This window comes from Gopherus flavomarginatus, chromosome 7 (genome assembly GCF_025201925.1).
Source record: "Gopherus flavomarginatus isolate rGopFla2 chromosome 7, rGopFla2.mat.asm, whole genome shotgun sequence".
Classification (NCBI taxonomy): domain Eukaryota; kingdom Metazoa; phylum Chordata; order Testudines; family Testudinidae; genus Gopherus; species Gopherus flavomarginatus.
Window position 1 is genome coordinate 50,865,573 of NC_066623.1, and position 19,330 is coordinate 50,884,902.

The 19,330-nt window shown below is 50.5% G+C and overlaps 2 protein-coding genes across 10 annotated transcripts in view; one reads left to right on the forward strand and one right to left on the reverse strand.

Annotated features, from left to right (window-relative positions):
• The window catches only part of SUCO (SUN domain containing ossification factor), a 900,323-nt gene that overhangs the window by 128,089 nt on the left and 752,904 nt on the right, over positions 1–19,330 (reverse strand). The gene's annotated exons all lie outside the window — the stretch shown is intronic.
• The window catches only part of FAM78B (family with sequence similarity 78 member B), a 33,768-nt gene continuing 16,593 nt past the window's right edge, over positions 2,156–19,330 (forward strand). The window contains exon 1 of one of the 9 annotated variants that reach the window (XM_050963385.1): positions 2,156–2,418. In XM_050963385.1, the coding sequence (XP_050819342.1) occupies positions 2,156–2,418 (263 nt within the window). Of the gene's footprint in view, positions 2,419–2,499; positions 2,538–2,618; positions 2,657–2,737; positions 2,776–2,856; positions 2,895–2,974; positions 3,013–3,458; positions 3,472–4,374; positions 4,388–4,473; positions 4,487–19,330 lie in introns of those variants that run through there. The other 8 variants (XM_050963386.1, XM_050963387.1, XM_050963388.1 and 5 more) reach the window with 8 other exon arrangements.

The following is a 19,330-nucleotide window of genomic DNA, read 5'->3' on the forward strand; positions in this document are numbered from 1 at the left end:
TTGGCTAACAGTGTCATCTTATCCTTTGTCTTTGAGAAACTAGTTTATGCCCTCCCCAGACTTGTCTGGTAAACACAATTTAGCTATGATTTCAGATAATGTTCATAGCTTTATTGTTACTGCACTTGTTTCATCATGATATTATGGTCCAGTGAGGAGTTAGTTTTCCAATGATACCTCACACGGCATAGTTTGCACAAAGATTGTTACGTTATTAGGTAGGGTGTGGATACAGGGATGCATTTGGTCATAGACACCCCCTGGAGTAACCAACTCACCCACACCCTCAACGTGAGGCACTGCACATGTGCCCTGTAACACCCCTTGCCTCACCTCCACCTGACACACCACATATGAACTGCTCCCCCCGTCGCGTGAGGCACCACACTGGAGCCACGCAATGCACACTGGCCCAGCCCCCTTTGTGAACACTGTGCATGTGCCCTAAGCTATCCCATGGCCAAAGCCCCACCCTGTCCCGTGAACCCCTGCACCCATTGGACTCTGCTTCACCCTTGCCATGGCCCCACTACCACGCAAATCCCTGCCTGCCGGCATGCCCCCTCTACTTCTGTCGCTGTCTGGGACTTCCAGGTGAATGCCTCTAACCCCAGACCTCGCTGTCAGCCCTGGTCCCCACATGAGCCTTTCTAGACCCCTGCTGCCCATATGAGCCCCTCCACACCTCCTACTTCCATGAGCCCCTCTATACCTCTGCGCCTAATATGAACCCCTCTACACCCCTTCCCTGTGTGAGTCCCTGCCTCTTCACCTGAGCAGCTCTATCCCTCTGCCACCATGCAAACCCCTCTGTACCCCTGCCCCCCATGTGAGCCCCTGCCTCTTCCCCGAGCAGCTCTACCCTCCGCCCCCACTCAAACCCCTCTGTACCCCTGCCCCCCATGTGAGCCTCTGCCTCTTCCCCTGAGCAGCTCTACCCCTCTGCCACCACTCAAACCCCTCTGTACCCCTGCCCCCCATGTGAGCCCCTGCCTCTTCCCTGAGCAGCTCTACCCTCCGCCCCCACTCAAACCCCTCTGTACCCCTGCCCCCCATGTGAGCCCCTGCCTCTTCCCTGAGCAGCTCTACCCTCTGCCCCCACTCAAACCCCTCTGTACCCCTGCCCCCCATGTGAGCCTCTGCCTCTTCCCCTGAGCAGCTCTACTTTCCGCCCCCACTCAAACCCCTCTGTACCCCTGCCCCCCATGTGAGCCCCTGTCTCTTCCCCGAGCAGCTCTAACCTCTGCCCCCACTCAAACCCCTCTGTACCCCTGCCCCCATGTGAGCCCCTGCCTCTTCCCCGAGCAGCTCTAACCTCCGCCCCCACTCAAACCCCTCTGTACCCCTGCCCCCCATGTGAGCCTCTGCCTCTTCCCCTGAGCAGCTCTACTTTCCGCCCCCACTCAAACCCCTCTGTACCCCTGCCCCCCATGTGAGCCCCTGTCTCTTCCCCGAGCAGCTCTAACCTCTGCCCCCACTCAAACCCCTCTGTACCCCTGCCCCCATGTGAGCCCCTGCCTCTTCCCCGAGCAGCTCTAACCTCCGCCCCCACTCAAACCCCTCTGTACCCCTGCCCCCCATGTGAGCCCCTGCCTCTTCACCTGAGCAGCTCTACCCTCCGCCCCCACTCAAACTCCTCTGTACCCCTGCCCCCCATGTGAGCCCCTGCCTCTTCCCCGAGCAGCTCTAACCTCCGCCCCCACTCAAACCCCTCTGTACCCCTGCCCCCCATGTGAGCCTCTGCCTCTTCCCCTGAGCAGCTCTACCCTCTGCCCCCACTCAAACCCCCTGTACCCCTGCCCCCCATGTGAGCCCCTCCATGCCCCTGCCCCCAAGCCCCACGTATCCCTATACAAGCCCCCATCGCCCACCTGAGCCCCTTCATGCCCCCCGCGCACGTGCCCCGCGGTTCTCCGCCCCCCCGGCCGAGCCGGCGCCGCGTGGGGCGGGGGGGCGGACGGCAGCCGGCGAGGGACTCGCGCGGCGCTGCGAACCGCGCCCGCTCCGCCGAGCATCCCCGGCGGCGGCGGCGCAGGTGAGCGGCGGGGCCAGGCTGCGATGCGCGGCCGGGCGGGGGCGGCCGGCGGCAGCGCTGCGCCCCCGCCCCGCCCGGAGCAGCGGCCGCGGGGAGCCGGGCCGGGGCCCGCCTGAGGCCATGGGCTGCCTGCAGAGCGTCGCGTGCAAGGCGCGCGTGCGGCGCGACAACATCGTCCTGAGCGACGTGTCCGCCACCATCGAGCCGGGCGCCACCGCCATCGAGGAGAGCTCGCCCGTCGTGCTGCGCTACCGCACGCCCTACTTCCGTGCCGCCGCCCGGGGCACCATGCCGCCCATCCCGCGCCGCCACACCTGGGTGGTGGGCTGGGTGCAGGCCTGCAACCACATGGAGTTCTACAACACCTACAGCGACCTGGGCATGTAAGGGACCCCCCGGTACCCCCTTACCCTCTCCTGCACCCCCACATCCAGCCCTGCAACCCGCCATGCACCCCCTGCAACCACATGGAGTTCTACAACACCTACAGCGACCTGGGCATGTAAGGGACCCCCCGGTACCCCCTTACCCTCTCCTGCACCCCCACATCCAGCCCTGCAATCCGCCATGCACCCCCTGCAACCACATGGAGTTCTACAACACCTACAGCGACCTGGGCATGTAAGGGACCCCCTGGTACCCCTTTACCCTCTCCTGCACCCCCACATCCTGCCCTGCAACCCGCCATGCACCCCCTGCAACCACATGGAGTTCTACAACACCTACAGCGACCTGGGCATGTAAGGGAACCCCCGGTACCCCCTTACCCTCTCCTGCACCCCCACATCCAGCCCTGCAACCCGCCATGCACCCCCTGCAACCACATGGAGTTCTACAACACCTACAGCGACCTGGGCATGTAAGGGACCCCCGGTACCCCTTTACCCTCTCCTGCACCCCCACATCCAGCCCTGCAACCCGCCATGCATCCCCTGCAACCACATGGAGTTCTACAACACCTACAGCGACCTGGGCATGTAAGGGACCCCCGGTACCCCTTTACCCTCTCCTGCACCCCCACATCCAGCCCTGCAACCCGCCATGCACCCCCTGCAACCACATGGAGTTCTACAACACCTACGGCGACCTGGGCATGTAAGGGACCCCCCGGTACCCCCTTACCCTCTCCTGCACCCCCACATCCTGCCCTGCAACCCGCCATGCACCGCCTGCAACCACATGGAGTTCTACAGTGAGCTGGGCATGTAAGGGACCCCCCCGGTACCCGCTTACCCTCTCCTGCACCCCCACATTCTGCCCTGCAACCCGCCATGCACCCCCTGCAACCACATGGAGTTCTACAGTGAGCTGGGCATGTAAGGGACCCCTCTGGTACCCCCTTATCCTCTCCTGCACCCCCACATCCTGCCCTGCAACCCGCCATGCACCGCCTGCAACCACATGGATTTCTACAACACCTACAGCGACCTGGGCATGTAAGGGACCCCCCCGGTACCCCCTTACCCTCTCCTGCACCTCCACATCCAGCCCTGCAACCCGCCATGCACCGCCTGCAACAACATGGAGTTCTACAACACCTACAGCGACCTGGACATGTAAGGGACCCCCCCGGTACCCCCTTATCCTCTCCTGCACCCCCACATCCTGCCCTGCAACCCGCCATGCATCCCCTGCAACCACATGGAGTTCTACAACACCTACAGCGACCTGCGCATGTAAGGGACCCCCCCCCGGTACCCGCTTACCCTCTCCTGCACCCCCACATTCTGCCCTGCAACCGGCCATGCACCGCCTGCAACCACATGGAGTTCTACAGTGAGCTGGGCATGTAAGGGACCCCCCCGGTACCCGCTTACCCTCTCCTGCACCCCCACATTCTGCCCTGCAACCCGCCATGCACCCCCTGCAACCACATGGAGTTCTACAGTGAGCTGGGCATGTAAGGGACCCCTCTGGTACCCCCTTATCCTCTCCTGCACCCCCACATCCTGCCCTGCAACCCCCCATGCACCCCCTGCAACCACATGGAGTTCTACAGTGAGCTGGGCATGTAAGGGACCCCTCTGGTACCCCCTTATCCTCTCCTGCACCCTGACATCCTGCCCTGCAACCCGCCATGTACCCCCTGCAACCACATGGAGTTCTACAGTGAGCTGGGCATGTAAGGGACCCGCGGTACCCCCTTATCCTCTCCTGCACCACCGCGTCCCTCCCTGTACCCCCCTGCAACCACATGGAGTTCTGCAACACCTGCAGCGACCTGGATATGTAAGGGACCCCCTCCCCGGTAACCCCTTATCCTCTCCTGCATCCCCACATCCTGCCCTGCAACCCCCCATGCACCTCCTGCCACCACATGGAGTTCTATAACACCTACAGCGACCTGGGCATGTACGGGATATCCCTAGCACCCCCTTATCCTCTCCTGCACCCCCACATCCCTCCCTGCAACCACATGGAGTTCTGCAACACCTACAGCGACCTGGGCATGTAAGGGACCCCTCACACCCCCTGCATCCCCTAGAACCCCCTGCACCCCTACCCCCACCCTGCAACCACATGGAGTTATACAATACCTACAGTGACCAGGGCATGTAAGGGACCCTGGCATCACTCTGCACCCCCACATCCTACTCTGCACACCTCAACCCCTAACCTATAACACCTAGAGCAACTTGGTTGCGTAAAGTCCTGTCCCCCACCACCTCCATCCCACCCGCTACAACATCTACAGTAACCTGGGCATGTAAAGGATTGCAGTTACCCCACCCCCTCCACATTGCTTTGCCCTTCCAACACCACCCTCCCCATTCCTCCTCCTCCCATCCCTTACGGCACCTACAGCGGCCTGTGCATGTACAGGACACCGACAAGCCATCGCACATCACCCCATTTCCCACTCTGCACCTCAGCACTAGAAGGGAAGGGTTCTGGAAGAGCATGGAAGGAGAGAAATCGCTAACCTATGAACATTGCATGGACAGTGGGAATCCCGCCAGCCGTTTATTGCTCTGTGTCTCTCTCTCTCTGTGTGTTTTGCAGCTCAACTTAGTAGAATAGGGGTGAGCAAAACTGCTTCCCTGCCTGTTGCCTGAGAATCCTGAGGCGGGTTCGGATTCTCTTTTGCCTGCTTGCGTGGAAGGGAGTGGTGCAGGAAATCTTCCTGTTAATGCTGGGATTTCCAGCCTCCCCGTGAATGCAGAGTATGCGAGTGTCCCGTTCTGTTTTGCTTGTAATGTTCATTGACAAATGTCACCCTGTGGAAGCAGAGAGAGCGGAAAGATCCTCACGTTCCTCTGAGTGCTTTGTGGAATTGTGTCATTGTGTGCGTGTCCTGACTGGGAGCTGGCAGGCTCCGCTAATACCCACCTAATCATTATGCTGACACCTAGTTATCATGGGGAACGACTGTAATACTAGTGTAATGTTACTAAATTGGGCACCTTGCATAAAACCCTACTGAAAGGACTGTCGGAAAAGGCTTGGGGGCATTCTCTTACAGAGAATGAAGAGCCCTGTACTGGTGTCAGCAATACTCTGTAATCTTCGGGCCTTCCTAATCACAAGTATGTGCTGCTTTATGGTGCTATTACAGTGCACAGATCCTCACCCTTCTTAATGAGCAGCCTGTTACCAATGTGACACCAAGAAAGAGATGTGGTCTTGACTGCTAGGGATAGTCGACAGCAGCTGAGATTATCTGTGGTTTTATCCTCTGAATTTCATTGTAGTGCAGGAAGTCGATCAGGTGTTAAAGGTGTTTTGTTAGTTTTAGCTGTTAAATGAATACAAACCGTCTCAGCACACTTCACAGCTACTGAGGAACAATTCCTTTTTGAAAGTGAGATGTGGCTTGCAAGATTTGTCTTAAAACTTCTATGTAGTGAGCTTGTAAGGGCTCTCTGGATTAATAGATGTTAAAGCCAAACAGGCCTTTTATGATCATCGCTTGCATAACACAGGCAGAGAACTTCACCCAGTGATTCCCGATCCAAACCCATATCCAACTCCCTGATAGCTATCTTGAATCAATCCAAAAGGTAACCAAATAAAATGAAGCCAAAGTGCCTTGTAGGTTTTGGTTCTAGTCTGCTGGGTGCTTAAATGTAATACTAGTCATGCTTCAGGAATTCGAGTCAAAGGCTATAGAAAGACTGCAACATCCACGTGCTTTTTAAAACTGGAGGTGGACTTAGTGTTTTATCAGGAATTGTTGGCACATATAGGAAGCTCCAGTTTCTTCTTGTTGTTGGTTGATGACTGCTCTGGCCGTCCTCTGGCTAGTGCGTCCTTCTCTAGATGCAGCTGGGTTGTGGGAACGTAGAGGAGGCTTATTATAGTAAATGAATTGTATCTTTTTTTAAAAAAGGAATATTTGTATTTGTGTTCTGTGTGTAACCGTCATTAAAAACTGAATTTTTCCCAGCTAATAAGTGTGTGCAGATAACTTGGGAGAGAGCTGAAAAAGGAGCTGTGTGCTTAGTTTGTTGTGTTGGAGTCTTGTTTTCCACAGCCTAAAAAAGGCGATGTGTATTTATGGACTTGTAGTATACTCCCTGCACTGGCACCTGGGTGCATTGCATGTGAAAAACGGATATGAATTTACGATTGCTGAGTATGCAATTGAGTGAATGTGGACTGTGTTGCTGGGTAGAGGTCATGCCTTGGCGTCTGAACATTGCATGCTTCATTATTAGGAACCTTGTTGTCTTATGCTGTGTACCTCCTGCTGCCACTTACTCCTGCACAAAATGGCTGTAAAATGCTTCCCAGTAAAGAAGTGGTAGGGTTTTATGCTTGCTTTGCCCGGAGTGAAATGCGGACACAATATGTAGGGCAATAGAGAATCAGGCTTTCTGTGTGTGGCTCTACATTATAAAGGCTGTTCCGAGTGCTTCCTACACAAGGAAAATGTACAGAAAAATCAAACTACACCTTGAAACATGTTTTATTAAGGGACCAATAACTTCCCCCTCCCTCCCAATCTGAAGTTCTCTGTATTTTGGGGTTTTCTATAATGTGCACTGCTGTAGTACCTGAGGCCATGTCTACACTGCAAACTTTGGTTGATGTAAGTTATATCAGCATAAAGCCACCCCTGTTGGTGTTTAGCTTTTATGCATACATACTTACCTCTTTGCGTCAGTGCTGTGTGTACTCAATAGGAATGCTTGTGTCACTGCACAGTGCAGTGCACCATAGTTAGGTATACCAGTGTGCAACTTGTCATTTTCTGGCACGCTGTCTTTTGGGAAATTTTGGTGCTTCATGGTGAGGCAAAAATGAGTCATACAGCGATGACTGGGAGAGAGGAGTCAGTTCTCATCATGCGACTTTCTCCATCCCATAATGCCATTCCTATTGCACAGTTTTAAAAATCCTACAGACATGCACTGACAGAAGCATGGAGCCTGTACAGCTCTGCACTATTGTCATGAGTGTTTTAAATATGGGACGCATGTTCCTCTGGAATGTGCAGAGCTACAAGAAGGACTGCAGCAGAGGGGAAATGATGATTGCTGTGGGATATAGCAAAAACCAATTTAAGATTGATGATAGTGTTCATAGAGCAGCTGCAGACGTGGAGAGCTCCTTTTGGGCCTGACAACCGAGCACTGACTGGTGGGATCACGTCACAATGTAGGTTTGAGAGGATGAGCAGTGGCTGCAGAACTTTTGGGTGCGGAACATCACATTTCTGGATCTGTGTGTCTAGCTCTCCCCAGCCCTCCAGCGCAGGGACACCAGAATGAATCATTGGATCATAGAAGATTAGGGTTGGAAGAGAGCTCAGGAGCTCCTCTAGTCCAACCCCCTGCTCAAAGCAGGACCAACACCAACTAAATCATCCCAGCCAGGGCTTTGTCAAGCCGGGCTACACTGACAATTGAGAAGCAAGAGGTGGAAGCTTGCAATGCCAGATTGCTGTCACTTAGGAATTCAGTTTGGAGTTGGAAAATCCACTCTGGGAGCCATTGTTATGCAAGTGCCCAGGGCCATTAATAGTCTCCTGCTATGTAGGACTGTGACTGTCTGCAATGTGCGGGACTATAGTGGATGGATTTGCCGCAGTGTAGTTATTGAACTGCAGTGGGGCGATAGCGCACACATATCTATTTTGGCACCAGTCCACTATTCTATGAAATGGCTATGAAATGGCTACTTTCTATGGTTATGCAAGTATTGGTGGATTGCTGGAGACGCTTCACTGTCTTCAAAGTTGGTTGGTCTGGGAAGGTGCATGATGCTTGTATCTTTAAGAACACAGGACTGTTTGGAAAGCTACAAGCAGGGACTTTCTTTCCTGACTGGCAGATTTATCACTGACAATGCTGAAATGCCAGTAATGAACCTGGAGGACGCAGCCTCCCACTTGCTCCTCTGGCTCGTGAAGCCATACATCGACCGCTTCAACAGCACCAAGCAAAGATTCAGCTACTGATGCTTGGTGAAAATTTGGTATTATAATGCTGTTTGCTAATGTACCTGTTAATGTTGCGGTGCATGGTGTACTTTTATAATTATTGCACTGTTTGTTACTTATCTCGTGAGTTCTATACAATACCAAATAGCTGGGCACTTTCAGTAATACTAGGCATTCGGTATCATAGATTGTGAAATAAACATGAATTAAATTCTCAAAAATAAATTTTTATTGTGTACCAAACCCAGTGCATAGACACTATATACAATTAAAGAAGAAATACAATTAAGACTTTGGAAATAAAGGAAAAGAACCAAACAAGGTGAAAGAACATTCATGTTCATTTCAGTCCATTTCGGCTACATATACAGGAACAATGACTCTCACTGGTCAGTGTATGTGAAGCTGGGTCGTCCTTGCTGTCCCCTAGTGCAGAGTGGTAGGGGTGGGGATGCGACCCTTGATGCCCTGTGAAATGTTGATGGAAGCTGTACGGAAGTGATGCAATGGAGTTCTCCACTGACTTCAAAGGGAGGCGAGACTGTGATTGTTGAACCTGTAGGTCCACTGGAGTCTGCAGCATCTGTGCAGCTTGTGGTACTTCCCCATTATGTCCTGATGCATCTCCCTTTCCCATGGGTGGCTGGTATAATAGGTCATGGGTGGCTGCTGGTCACCGGTTGCGGGTTTGGCAGAGGAAGTTTTTGCTTATTACTATGTCCCATGCAGGATCTGGGGTGGCTGAGGAGGCGGTATTTGCTATTCAGCTTCCTGGGTTCATTAGTAATCTCCTCAGAGCATATCAAAAGCTTGGATTCGTCTCCCAGAAGAGAAGAAACCAGAGCTTTTCCCACGGGGCGGCGTGGGGTGTGGGAAGGTGCGACACAGCTGGGGAGGCTCCAGCGGGCTTGGGGCTCCTCTGGCCACAGTGTGGGGTGGAGGGGACGACTCAGTGCTCTGGCAGCGGGAGGGGGCTCGGGGCTCCAGCTGGCCCCAGGGCTCCTCTGGCCATGGGGGAGGGGAGTGTCTCGGGGCTCCAGTTGTGGGGAGGGAGAGGGCATGCAGGCAGAAGGGATGATATACCTAGACTTTAGTAAGGCATTTGATACGGTCTCGCATGATATTCTTATAGATAAACTAGGAAAGTACAATTTAGATGGGGCTACTATAAGGTGGGTACATAACTGGCTGGATAACCGTACTCAGAGAGTAGTTGTTAATGGCTCCCAATCCTGCTGGAAAGGTATAACAAGTGGGGTTCCGCAGGGGTCTGTTTTGGGACCGGTTCTGTTCAATATCTTCATCAACGATTTAGATGTTGGCATAGAAAGTACACTTATTAAGTTTGCGGACGATACCAAACTGGGAGGGATTGCAACTGCTTTGGAGGACAGGGTCAAAATTCAAAATGATCTGGACAAATTGGAGAAATGGTCTGAGGTAAACAGGATGAAGTTCAATAAAGATAAATGCAAAGTGCTCCACCTAGGAAGGAACAATCAGTTTCACACATACAGAATGGGAAGAGACTGTCTAGGAAGGAGTATGGCAGAAAGAGATCTAGGGGTCATAGTGGACCACAAGCTTAATATGAGTCAACAGTGTGATACTGTTGCAAAAAAAGCAAACGTGATTCTGGGATGCATTAACAGGTGTGTTGTAAACAAGACACGAGAAGTCATTCTTGCGCTTTACTCTGCGCTGGTTAGGCCTCAACTGGAGTATTGTGTCCAGTTCTGGGCACCGCATTTCAAGAAAGATGTGGAGAAATTGGAGAGGGTCCAGAGAAGAGCAACAAGAATGATTAAAGGTCTTGAGAACATGACCTATGAAGGAAGGCTGAAGGAAGTGGGTTTGTTTAGTTTGGAAAAGAGAAGACTGAGAGGGGACATGATAGCAGTTTTCAGGTATCTAAAAGGGTGTCATCAGGAAGAGGGAGAAAACTTGTTCACCTTAGCCTCCAATGATAGAACAAGAAGCAATGGGCTTAAACTGCAGCAAGGGAGATTTAGGTTGGACATTAGGAAAAAGTTCCTAACTGTCAGGGTAGTTAAACACTGGAATAGATTGCCTAGGGAAGTTGTGGAATCTCCATCTCTGGAGATATTTAAGAGTAGGTTAGATAAATGTCTATTAGGGATGGTCTAGACAGTATTTGGTCCTGCCATGAGGGCAGGGGACTGGACTCGATGACCTCTCGAGGTCCCTTCCAGTCCTAGAGTCTATGAGTCTATGAGCTGGGGATTAGCCTCCCCAAACAGGGGCTCCCCCCGTGCCCTCTCCTTTTCCTGCTAGGACTCCTGGGCCTTTTTCCTGTCTGATCCTTCTTTCTCCAGGCTGTCTGCAATGTTTATCTTCCAGGCCCTTAGCTGATGGTCTGATGCAGCCCTGGCTTGCAAGATCTCACTGAACATGTCATCCCAAGTCCTCTTCTATCTCCTCCTCATCTGGCTCAGGTGTTCCATTGGTGCTGCAATGTCAGCAGCTGCATATAAAACACACACAGGTACCATTGCCCATAGAGTCACAACGGAAACGCAAGGTCAGTTTCAGAACTTCCTTCCCTTGCTCCCCTAAAGTTTTAAACCAGACATGTTTATTGACACTTCTGCTTCAGGGGGCTTGCGCACGGCCCCACTCGCAGCTCCAGCCACGGTGAGCATGGCCCGCTGGGGTGGGGGTGGAATGAGGAGGGAATTATTTGGTTTCATGAAACTACGAATATAGGGCACTGAGCACTGGCACTGTTTTCCAGCAGCCCTGGTATGTCTACATTGCCCACCAGATCGGCGGGCAGCAATCAATCGAGCAGAGGTCGATTTATTGTATCTAGTCTAGACACGATCAGTCAATCCCCAAGCGCTCTCCCCTTGACTCTTGTACTCCAGCACTGCAAGAGGTGCAGGCAGAGTTGAAGGAAGACACCATGGTAAGTCGATCTAAGTACATCGACTTCAGCTATGTTATTCATGTAGCTGAAATTGCATAACTTAGATTGATCCTTCCCCCCCACACACAGTGTAGACCAGGCCCAAGGCACAGAGCACAGCTGCTGCTGGCATCCTGACCGCTAGGCTGTTTACTAGAGTGCTATCTGCAGAAATGATTGTGGAGTGGTATGGGAAAGCGTCCTACTGCCAAGGAAGAAACTAGACTGCTGTCCCAAGAAAGTTTTGGGAGAGGATTGCAGAGGACCACCATGAAGGTTTCATCAGGATCTCTCAGGAGGAGTCAAGGGACTTCGCTCTGTACATAAACAAACTGCTCTGCACAGCCTCTTCTCTACCCCCCACCCCACATCTACAGGTCGTATTGCTACTTCTTACTAATACGAGTAAATTAATAAAAAGTCCTTAACTGTGTCCTGCTCCACTGGGGCTGGACACCATCAGTAATGGGAAATGTATTCACGCACTTTTTCGAGGCTCCTTCCCCTGCATCGGGCTCATCCATGCTCAACTGCAGTGGAGACTCAAACGGGTCCTGGCTTGCACCATAGCTGCCCCCTCCCTCAGTCACATGTCTACCTTCCACCTCCTTGTCCTTGCTCTTCATGGCAGAGGTGTGCGTCTCAAGGTCCTTGGAGGTGTCAGGTCTGGTCTGCGGGCTGGTGGTGGTGGGTCTCTGCCATGCATGTAGCTTGTTGTAAAAGTGGCATGTTTGTGGCTTGGCCTCGGACTGATTGTTGCCTTGTGGTATGCCTGATGTGTTTCCTTTGCTTTGCCAGAAGCTGGGACTGCATGATGGGACGGATCACTTGAAATTGCCTGTTTGGTTTTTTCCCTTGGGAGTCTCTGTTACTGGCCACAGTCAATCAGTCTGACCTAATATGGCAGTTCTTATGGTCACTGCTGCCAGTCCCTGTTGTTCCCCTTTGCCTGCATCCCATGTGCAATCTTCTTGTGGAGGTCCATGTTTCTTGGCTGTTCTGTAGCTGTTCCTGTACAGCCTGTTCTCCCTACAGGCCCAGGAGATCCAATACCTCCTGTTTGCTCCACGCCGGAGCTGGGTGTGCTCGCCAAGCTGGGCAATCCAGGAAAGGCATTGCAAAAATTCATGAGGTTTTTAAACAAGGGAGGGTGGTCTCTGGTCTCCATGACTGCTGGGCAGTGGAGCTCACAATCGTGACCAGAACGGTCATTGTCAAGCATTGTGGGACAGCTGCTGGAGGACTTTTAGGGTTGACGCAGGTCACACTGTGTCTACATTTGCACTGCGTCAGCATCAGTACGTGGCCGTGTTGCTGCGTCGCCATAATGGGGCACTCGCATTGGTGGGAGACACACACAAACGTAGACACATGCATTAGTTTGATGCGAGGTGGCTTACGTCAATCTAACTTTGTAGTGTAGACCAGGCCTGAGTTTGGGCATAAAGCAGAATGCTGGAGGTTCAAATATAAGGGCGCCTGCTATCTTTGGCTCACTTCAATGTGTAGCTGTATTAAAAACTAAGTGTGTGTGTTGGGGTGAAGAGGCAAGCATCTGACTATGTTCTTTCCGTTTGGGTACATAATGGGAAGCAATGTTCTCTAGTGGATAGGGCACTGCACTTAGGAAACCTGGGCTGTCTGCCACTGCTCTGCTCTGTGACTATGCACAGGTCACTCCCCTCTCTGTGCGCTGTGAAAGGGAGATTGTGACACTTGGATGCAGATTGTGAAGTGTTCTAGGGTCTGTGAAGGAAAAGAGCTAGGTATTATCATCTGGAGTAATTCCTTCCTTTTCTCCACTTGGGTCATAACAACATTATTTTAAATATAATGTTTTGTGTTTTGAATTCTCTTGTTTTCTTTTACGTTTGTTCTGTTTTTTGATGCTAAGAGTTTCACAACTCTTTCAGGGTTCGAAGAAGTCCCCCTTTTATAAAATACAGCTTTGTTTTGTTTTTGAAGGGGGCTTACCCTGAAGGATACAAATGCAGAAGTATACTGTAATTCTATTTGCAAATGGGAGTAATAAGGGGAAAAAAAATCCTGTGTAAGTTTTAATTCTTGATACCTAGTCTGAGTCCTCCTTATTGCAAAGTGAAACAGAGCACATGAGTGTGGGCTCGGGTGTGTTTTGTGAAAGGCATGCTTATAAAAGCCTCTCTTACTGGATCTTGTTAGCTAAGATACTTATATGGTTCCTATTGCCCTAGATTTTGAGGTGCTAATATACAATCTTTCATCTGTCTGAGGTCTTGTCTACAAGGGGAAATTTACTAGCATGTTGCTTATTATGCAACATAAGCAAAACTGAAAATCTATTATTCCACATAAGAGAATCCATATGGGAAGCTATAGCAGTATAATTGTACTGGTAAGTTTTCCTGTGTAGACGAGCCCTAAAGGTTTTCTGTTGTTGCCCATCACCATAGTATTTGAGAATCTTCTATGTATAATCCATAGCAATAGCCAAGTCCCTAGGGGACTTTTGGGGGCTTGAATGAACAGAGAGTTTGTGCATGGTAAGCTGGGGCATAAATCTGCCATGCACTAGCTGTGCAGTAACTGGCTGTGTGGGCCCTGCTACTGCACACTAAGCGACCTACTCGTGTTTCAGAGTGAAGTAGATCGAAGTGCACTTACCTTAGACCTTTGTCCCCCCTGTGCCGCTGACACACCAGGCAGTCCAGTTCCCCCCTGATTATCGTCACTCGCTAGTTGTGGTATTTCTGCCCAGGTGATGCCACCACATTCAGTAACCTCTCACTGTCCTCTGCCAGTTCTTCTTTGGCCTTCCTCATGTAAGATTGTAGCACCGCCTGACACCAGCTTGCCATTCCTTGCCCATCTTGTCTCACTGAGGCCAAGTACATTGAGATGATATTTTTTCATGTCTCATGTAACCTGTGCCAGCTTTCCCATACTGTACAAAGTATGTACATACCATGCTACTGCTCTTGTTACAGATTTGGTTGTCAGGATTCAATGTCTCAGGCTCTCAGCTTCCTTTCAACTGCCACTGAGTTCTATCATACTTGGGTTTTGAGTTCCAGCTGCACCTACCGTCCTCAGGTTTTGGTTTAACTTAACTATTTCTGGTGCAGTAAGGTTTTATGCAAGTGGGTCACAAGCCCAACTGCAGAAATCTTCACTCTTATCCAGGCTTGACATCTGCACTGTTGCTAACTGTGGCAGAGTTAAGGTGCACTAGTGAACTTTTGGTGCACACTAGTAGAATCCACACAGACAGTTAGTGCTCTCTACATTTACACTCCAGCTCCCCGCACACTAACTATCCATCTAGACAAGCCTTTGGAATCTCTAGTTCTGCTCCCTGTTAAGGGTAAAAACACTGCTTAGGGTTTTTTGTTTGTTTTGTTTTTAGATTTTATTAGTTTACTTTAAAAATCAAACAATCTTTAAAGTATTTATGTCCACAGTACTGTTGTGAGGGAGGGGAAAATCCCTTCATGACATCGCAGCGAGGTACTATTTTCCCGTTTTACAGATGGGGAGCTGAAACACAGAGAAAATGAGTCCCAAGCCAGCTTCTAACCCCTGGGCCATCCTTCCTCTCCTCTCTGGAGTCTCGTTTTCATTTGGAATTGGCCCTTGGAGCACCCTCAGTCATATTTTGCTTCCTATTTTTCCCCCTGCTCTGGGGTGACAAGGTGGCTGCGCCAAGTGCAGGTACTTTTCCTGGTGCAATGACGCATCTGTGCTGGGGATGGAGCAGAGACGCTGCCTATTCCCCGCTGTTTCAGTCTGCTCCCCATCCATGCGCTTGGACAAAGCAGCATGGAGGCAACTGTCCTAGGCTAAAATCAGGAAATGCCAGTGTTCCAGCAGCAGGGTGTTTTCAGCCCTGTTCCATGTCCTGTGTTTCATAGCACGCAGGGCTGTGACAAAACAAAAAGATATTGAGCTGCAAACTTAACACTAGGAGCTAGCCCATGTGTGTATCCCAGCTGCAATGACACTGCTGGGGGAAACTGAACTCTGCATTTCCTGATTGATCAGTGGATCTATCTTAGGTGCTCGCAGAAGGAAGAATGGCCTCATGGATTGGGCATTGGCTCAGTTCCTAGCTCAGCTGCAGACTCCCTGTGTGAACCTTGGGCAAGTCACTGAATTTCTCTGAGTCAGTTCCTCAGCTGTGAAATGGGGCTGATTTTTCTCTACCTGACTGACCAGGGTGTTGTGAGGATAAAATCCATTCATGATGGTGAGGCTTACAGGTAGTGTGGTCGTGAGGTGAGAACCTAGATAGACAGATGGCCCTGTGACAGGCTGATCAAGTATTCTGAGGGGCTTTGGGGTTTTTTTTCATGCTTTTTTGGATGCTTTCTTTTTCTTCTCTTCCCTCAGGGTTTAGTTTATGGGTTGGGTGATTAAAGCCCATAAACACACCCGGGAACCAGATATTGCTATCAAGGGCCACTAATGGCTGTTACAGGTTAGACTATTAGTTCAATGGGGATTTTATAATGAGGAGAACAGGTGTCAGTAGGTATTTCCTGGGACTGGGACAGTCCATGTGTTAATGCTGCCAAACCCTGGGAAAGGGCAGGATCAGTAAAAAAAAAAAAAAAAAAAAAAAAAAAAACCAACAAAAAAAAAAAAAACAACTTTCATCTTTATCTGCCTGCAACCCCAGTGTTCTAAGCTAACCCATCCATTTAGGATCTTTGTTGTATGGTGCCAGGGTGGGATGTGGCTTAGATGCTGTCATAGTATAATTCCCAAATCTGAACCTTAGCGTCCAAAATATGGGTATTAGCATGAATTCCCCTAAGCTTAATTACCAGCTTAGATTCTGTAGTGCTGCCACCAATCAGGAATTTCAGGGCCTGATACCCTCTGGTCCCCCCAAACCCTTCCCTGGGGACCCCCAAGACCCAGATTCCTTGAGTCTCAAAACAAAGGGGAATAAACCATTTCCTTTCCCCCTCCTTTCTTTCTCCCAGCTCCTTCCCGCCCTGGGTACATTAGGAGACCACCGTAATTCAATTCCTTGAATCCACCCCCGAAAGGAATGTTCCCTTCCCCCTCCCTTCTTCCCCGGAGAGAGATACAGAGATAAACGCAGAGAGAAGGTTTTTCTTCCCTCTTCCCTTTCCTTTCTCCCACCAATTCCCTGGTGAGTGCAGACTCCCTTCCCTGGAGTCTTACAAAAGATAACCCAAAAAAATCAATTAGGTTCTAAAAAAGAGGAAAACTTTAATAAAGAAGGAAAAAACATAAAAATTGTCTCTGTAATCAAGATGGTAAATATACAGGGTTTTTTAGCTTATAGACGATAGAAAGAAGCTTTCTCCAGCAGAAACACAATTTAAGCTACTTCCAGCAAGTACACATCTGCAAATAAAGAAAAACAAGTTAAAAGACTATGACCGCCTTTGTACTTACTTACTGTTTTGAATAGATAAGAGAGTGTAGCACGGAGATTGGCAGAAACCTGGTTGCACCTCCAGTCCCGTCCAGGACCCAAAGAGAACAGCTCACAAACCCAAAACCCACAAACAAAGGCTTCCCTCGACCCAGATTTGAAAGTAAATTGTTTCCTGATTGGTCCTCTGGTCAGGTGTTTGGGTCCCTGTTTGTTAACCCTTTACAGGTAAAAGAGACATTAACCCTTAACTATTTGTTTATGACAGATGCTAAACAGAAATAAAACAACCCAGGAAACCCCCTGGGCCAGCCTCTCAAGGTACTCAACCCCCTGTCACAGGCTGCCATTACCATGTATCCGAGCCTTTCTGACAGCACCCCTGTGCGGTACAGCCGTGCGGTTACCCCACTGTACAGCTGGGCAACTGACGCACAGACTGGGAAGTCTGCGGCAGAGCAGGTAGTCGAAACCAGGGCTGCAGAGTCTCAGCTGGATGCCCAGGGTTTAATTTGTGCCTGGGCTGAGCCACGGTGCCGAGTTGCTTGAGCCCCAGCACCTCGTTCATTATAGATTAAGCACCGCGGGCGCCCTAAGCACTGCTCCGGATTAACAGTGCAGCTCTGCAGCCTGTTTTACGTTTAATTTCCTAGATTTAGTGAAGGGCAAACAGAAAATCTGTTGCTGATTCAAGAGCTTTGCTGCTGGATTTGGGATTGCCTCAGGCTGACCAGTGTGCACTCTGCTGGCTGGGCACCATGTCTCAGGGCCTGATCCAGCCCCCAGGGGAGTCAAAGGAAAGGAGCCCATTACCTTCGCCAGGATCTGGGTCAGGCCCACATGTGCCCCTGTAGACTGAAGGGGACGCTGTCTTGTGCAGTGCCAATGTGTAGTAGCACATGCTTGTTAAATGAAGTCAGACCAGGCCAAGCTCGGGCTATGACTTGGCCTAGCCTCTTTGTGCTGTGGCCCTGCCTTAAAAGCATGGGCGGAGGGGAATTAGTTCCATGCCTCTGTAACAAAAAACACCAGACAGCATTCTGCTCACACTGGGAAAACCCCTCACCTAGGAGCAGGGTTCCAGTGTAGAACACGGATGGCTCCATGGGGGGCTGTGAGCATGCGAAAACGGGGGGAGATGAGGGTCAGGCTAGAAGGGAAACCATTTTGTGACCTTAACTCTTGCGGTCTTGATGGCTGTAGTATTGTAGGTGGCACGGCTGCCATGGTCCTTGGAGGATGGTCAGGTGACCCTTTCCTTTTCTGGCTTTCTGTGATACATGTGTGCAAGCTGCGTCTGCAGACATTGTCCCTGCCACAAAGCGTTTACAGTGAAAAAGGCAAGGGAGAAGTATGGGTCTCAGGAGGAAAACCAGGTGGTCAGGGGATTAAGGGCACAAGGCTTGATAACTCCAGTGCTATTTGGTTTTGATGTAAGCCCAGCCCTTTTCCGCAGTAGGCGATGCTGCAAAGGCAGGTTTTAGGAGCAATTAGAATGAGTTAGGGTATGATGACTAGTGCACAGAAGGTCACCCAAAGCAAAGGGACAGCATGGAGGCCAGTGGGATCTGGAATCTGGTGTTCTTAGGAGGCCAGGAAGTAGGGTGACCAGATGTCTCGATTTTATAGGGACAGTCCCGATATTTGGAGATTTTTCTTATATGGGCACACATTACGCCGCGCCCCCCCCCCCCCCCTTCCTGATTTTTCATACTTGCTGTCTGGTCACCCTGCCAGGGAGAGAGACCAGGCCAGATGTGTGGGCAAGGGCTGCGCTGTGCAGGGGCTTGAAGGTGAGGAGTTGTCCAGAGTTGAAGGGCAGCGGAAAGGGGAGCCAGTGCTGGGGAAGGAAGCTGGCTTGTGTCATAAACAGATAGCTAAGGGTTAATGTCTCTTTCACCTGAAGCACCTGACCAGAGGACCAATCAGGAAACCGGATTTTTTCAACTTTGGGTGGAGGGAATTGAGTGTCTAAGGTCTTTGTTTTCTGGCTGCCTGCTTTCTCTGAGCTTTGGAGAAGTAGTTCTACTTTCTAGTCTTCTGTTTCCAAGTGTAAGGACAAAGAGATCAGATAGTAAGTTATATGGTTTCTTTTCTTTGGTATTTGCATGAATATAAGTGCTGGAGTGCTTTGATTTGTATTCTTTTTGAATAAGGCTGTTTATTCAATATTCTTTTAAGCAATTGACCCTGTGTTGTATCATCTATATACAGAGAGAACATTTGTACTTATTTTTCTTTCTTTTTATATAAAGCTTTCTTTTAAGACCTGTTGGAGTTTTCTTTACTTCAGGGAAATTGAGTCTGTACTCACCAGGGAATTGGTGGGAGGAAGAAATCAAGGGGAGATCTGTGTGTTGGATTGCTAGCCTGATGTTGCATTCCCTCTGGGGGAATAGGAAAGTACTTTTTGTTTCCAGGATTGGGAACAGAGAGGGAGATTCACTCTGTTTGGATTCACAGAGCTGGTGTCTGTGTATCTCTCCAGGAGCACCTGGAGGGGGGAAGGGAAAAAGGATTATTTCCCTTTGTTGTGAGACTCAAGGGATTTGGGTCTTGGGGTCCCCAGGGAAGGTTTTTCAGAGGGACCAG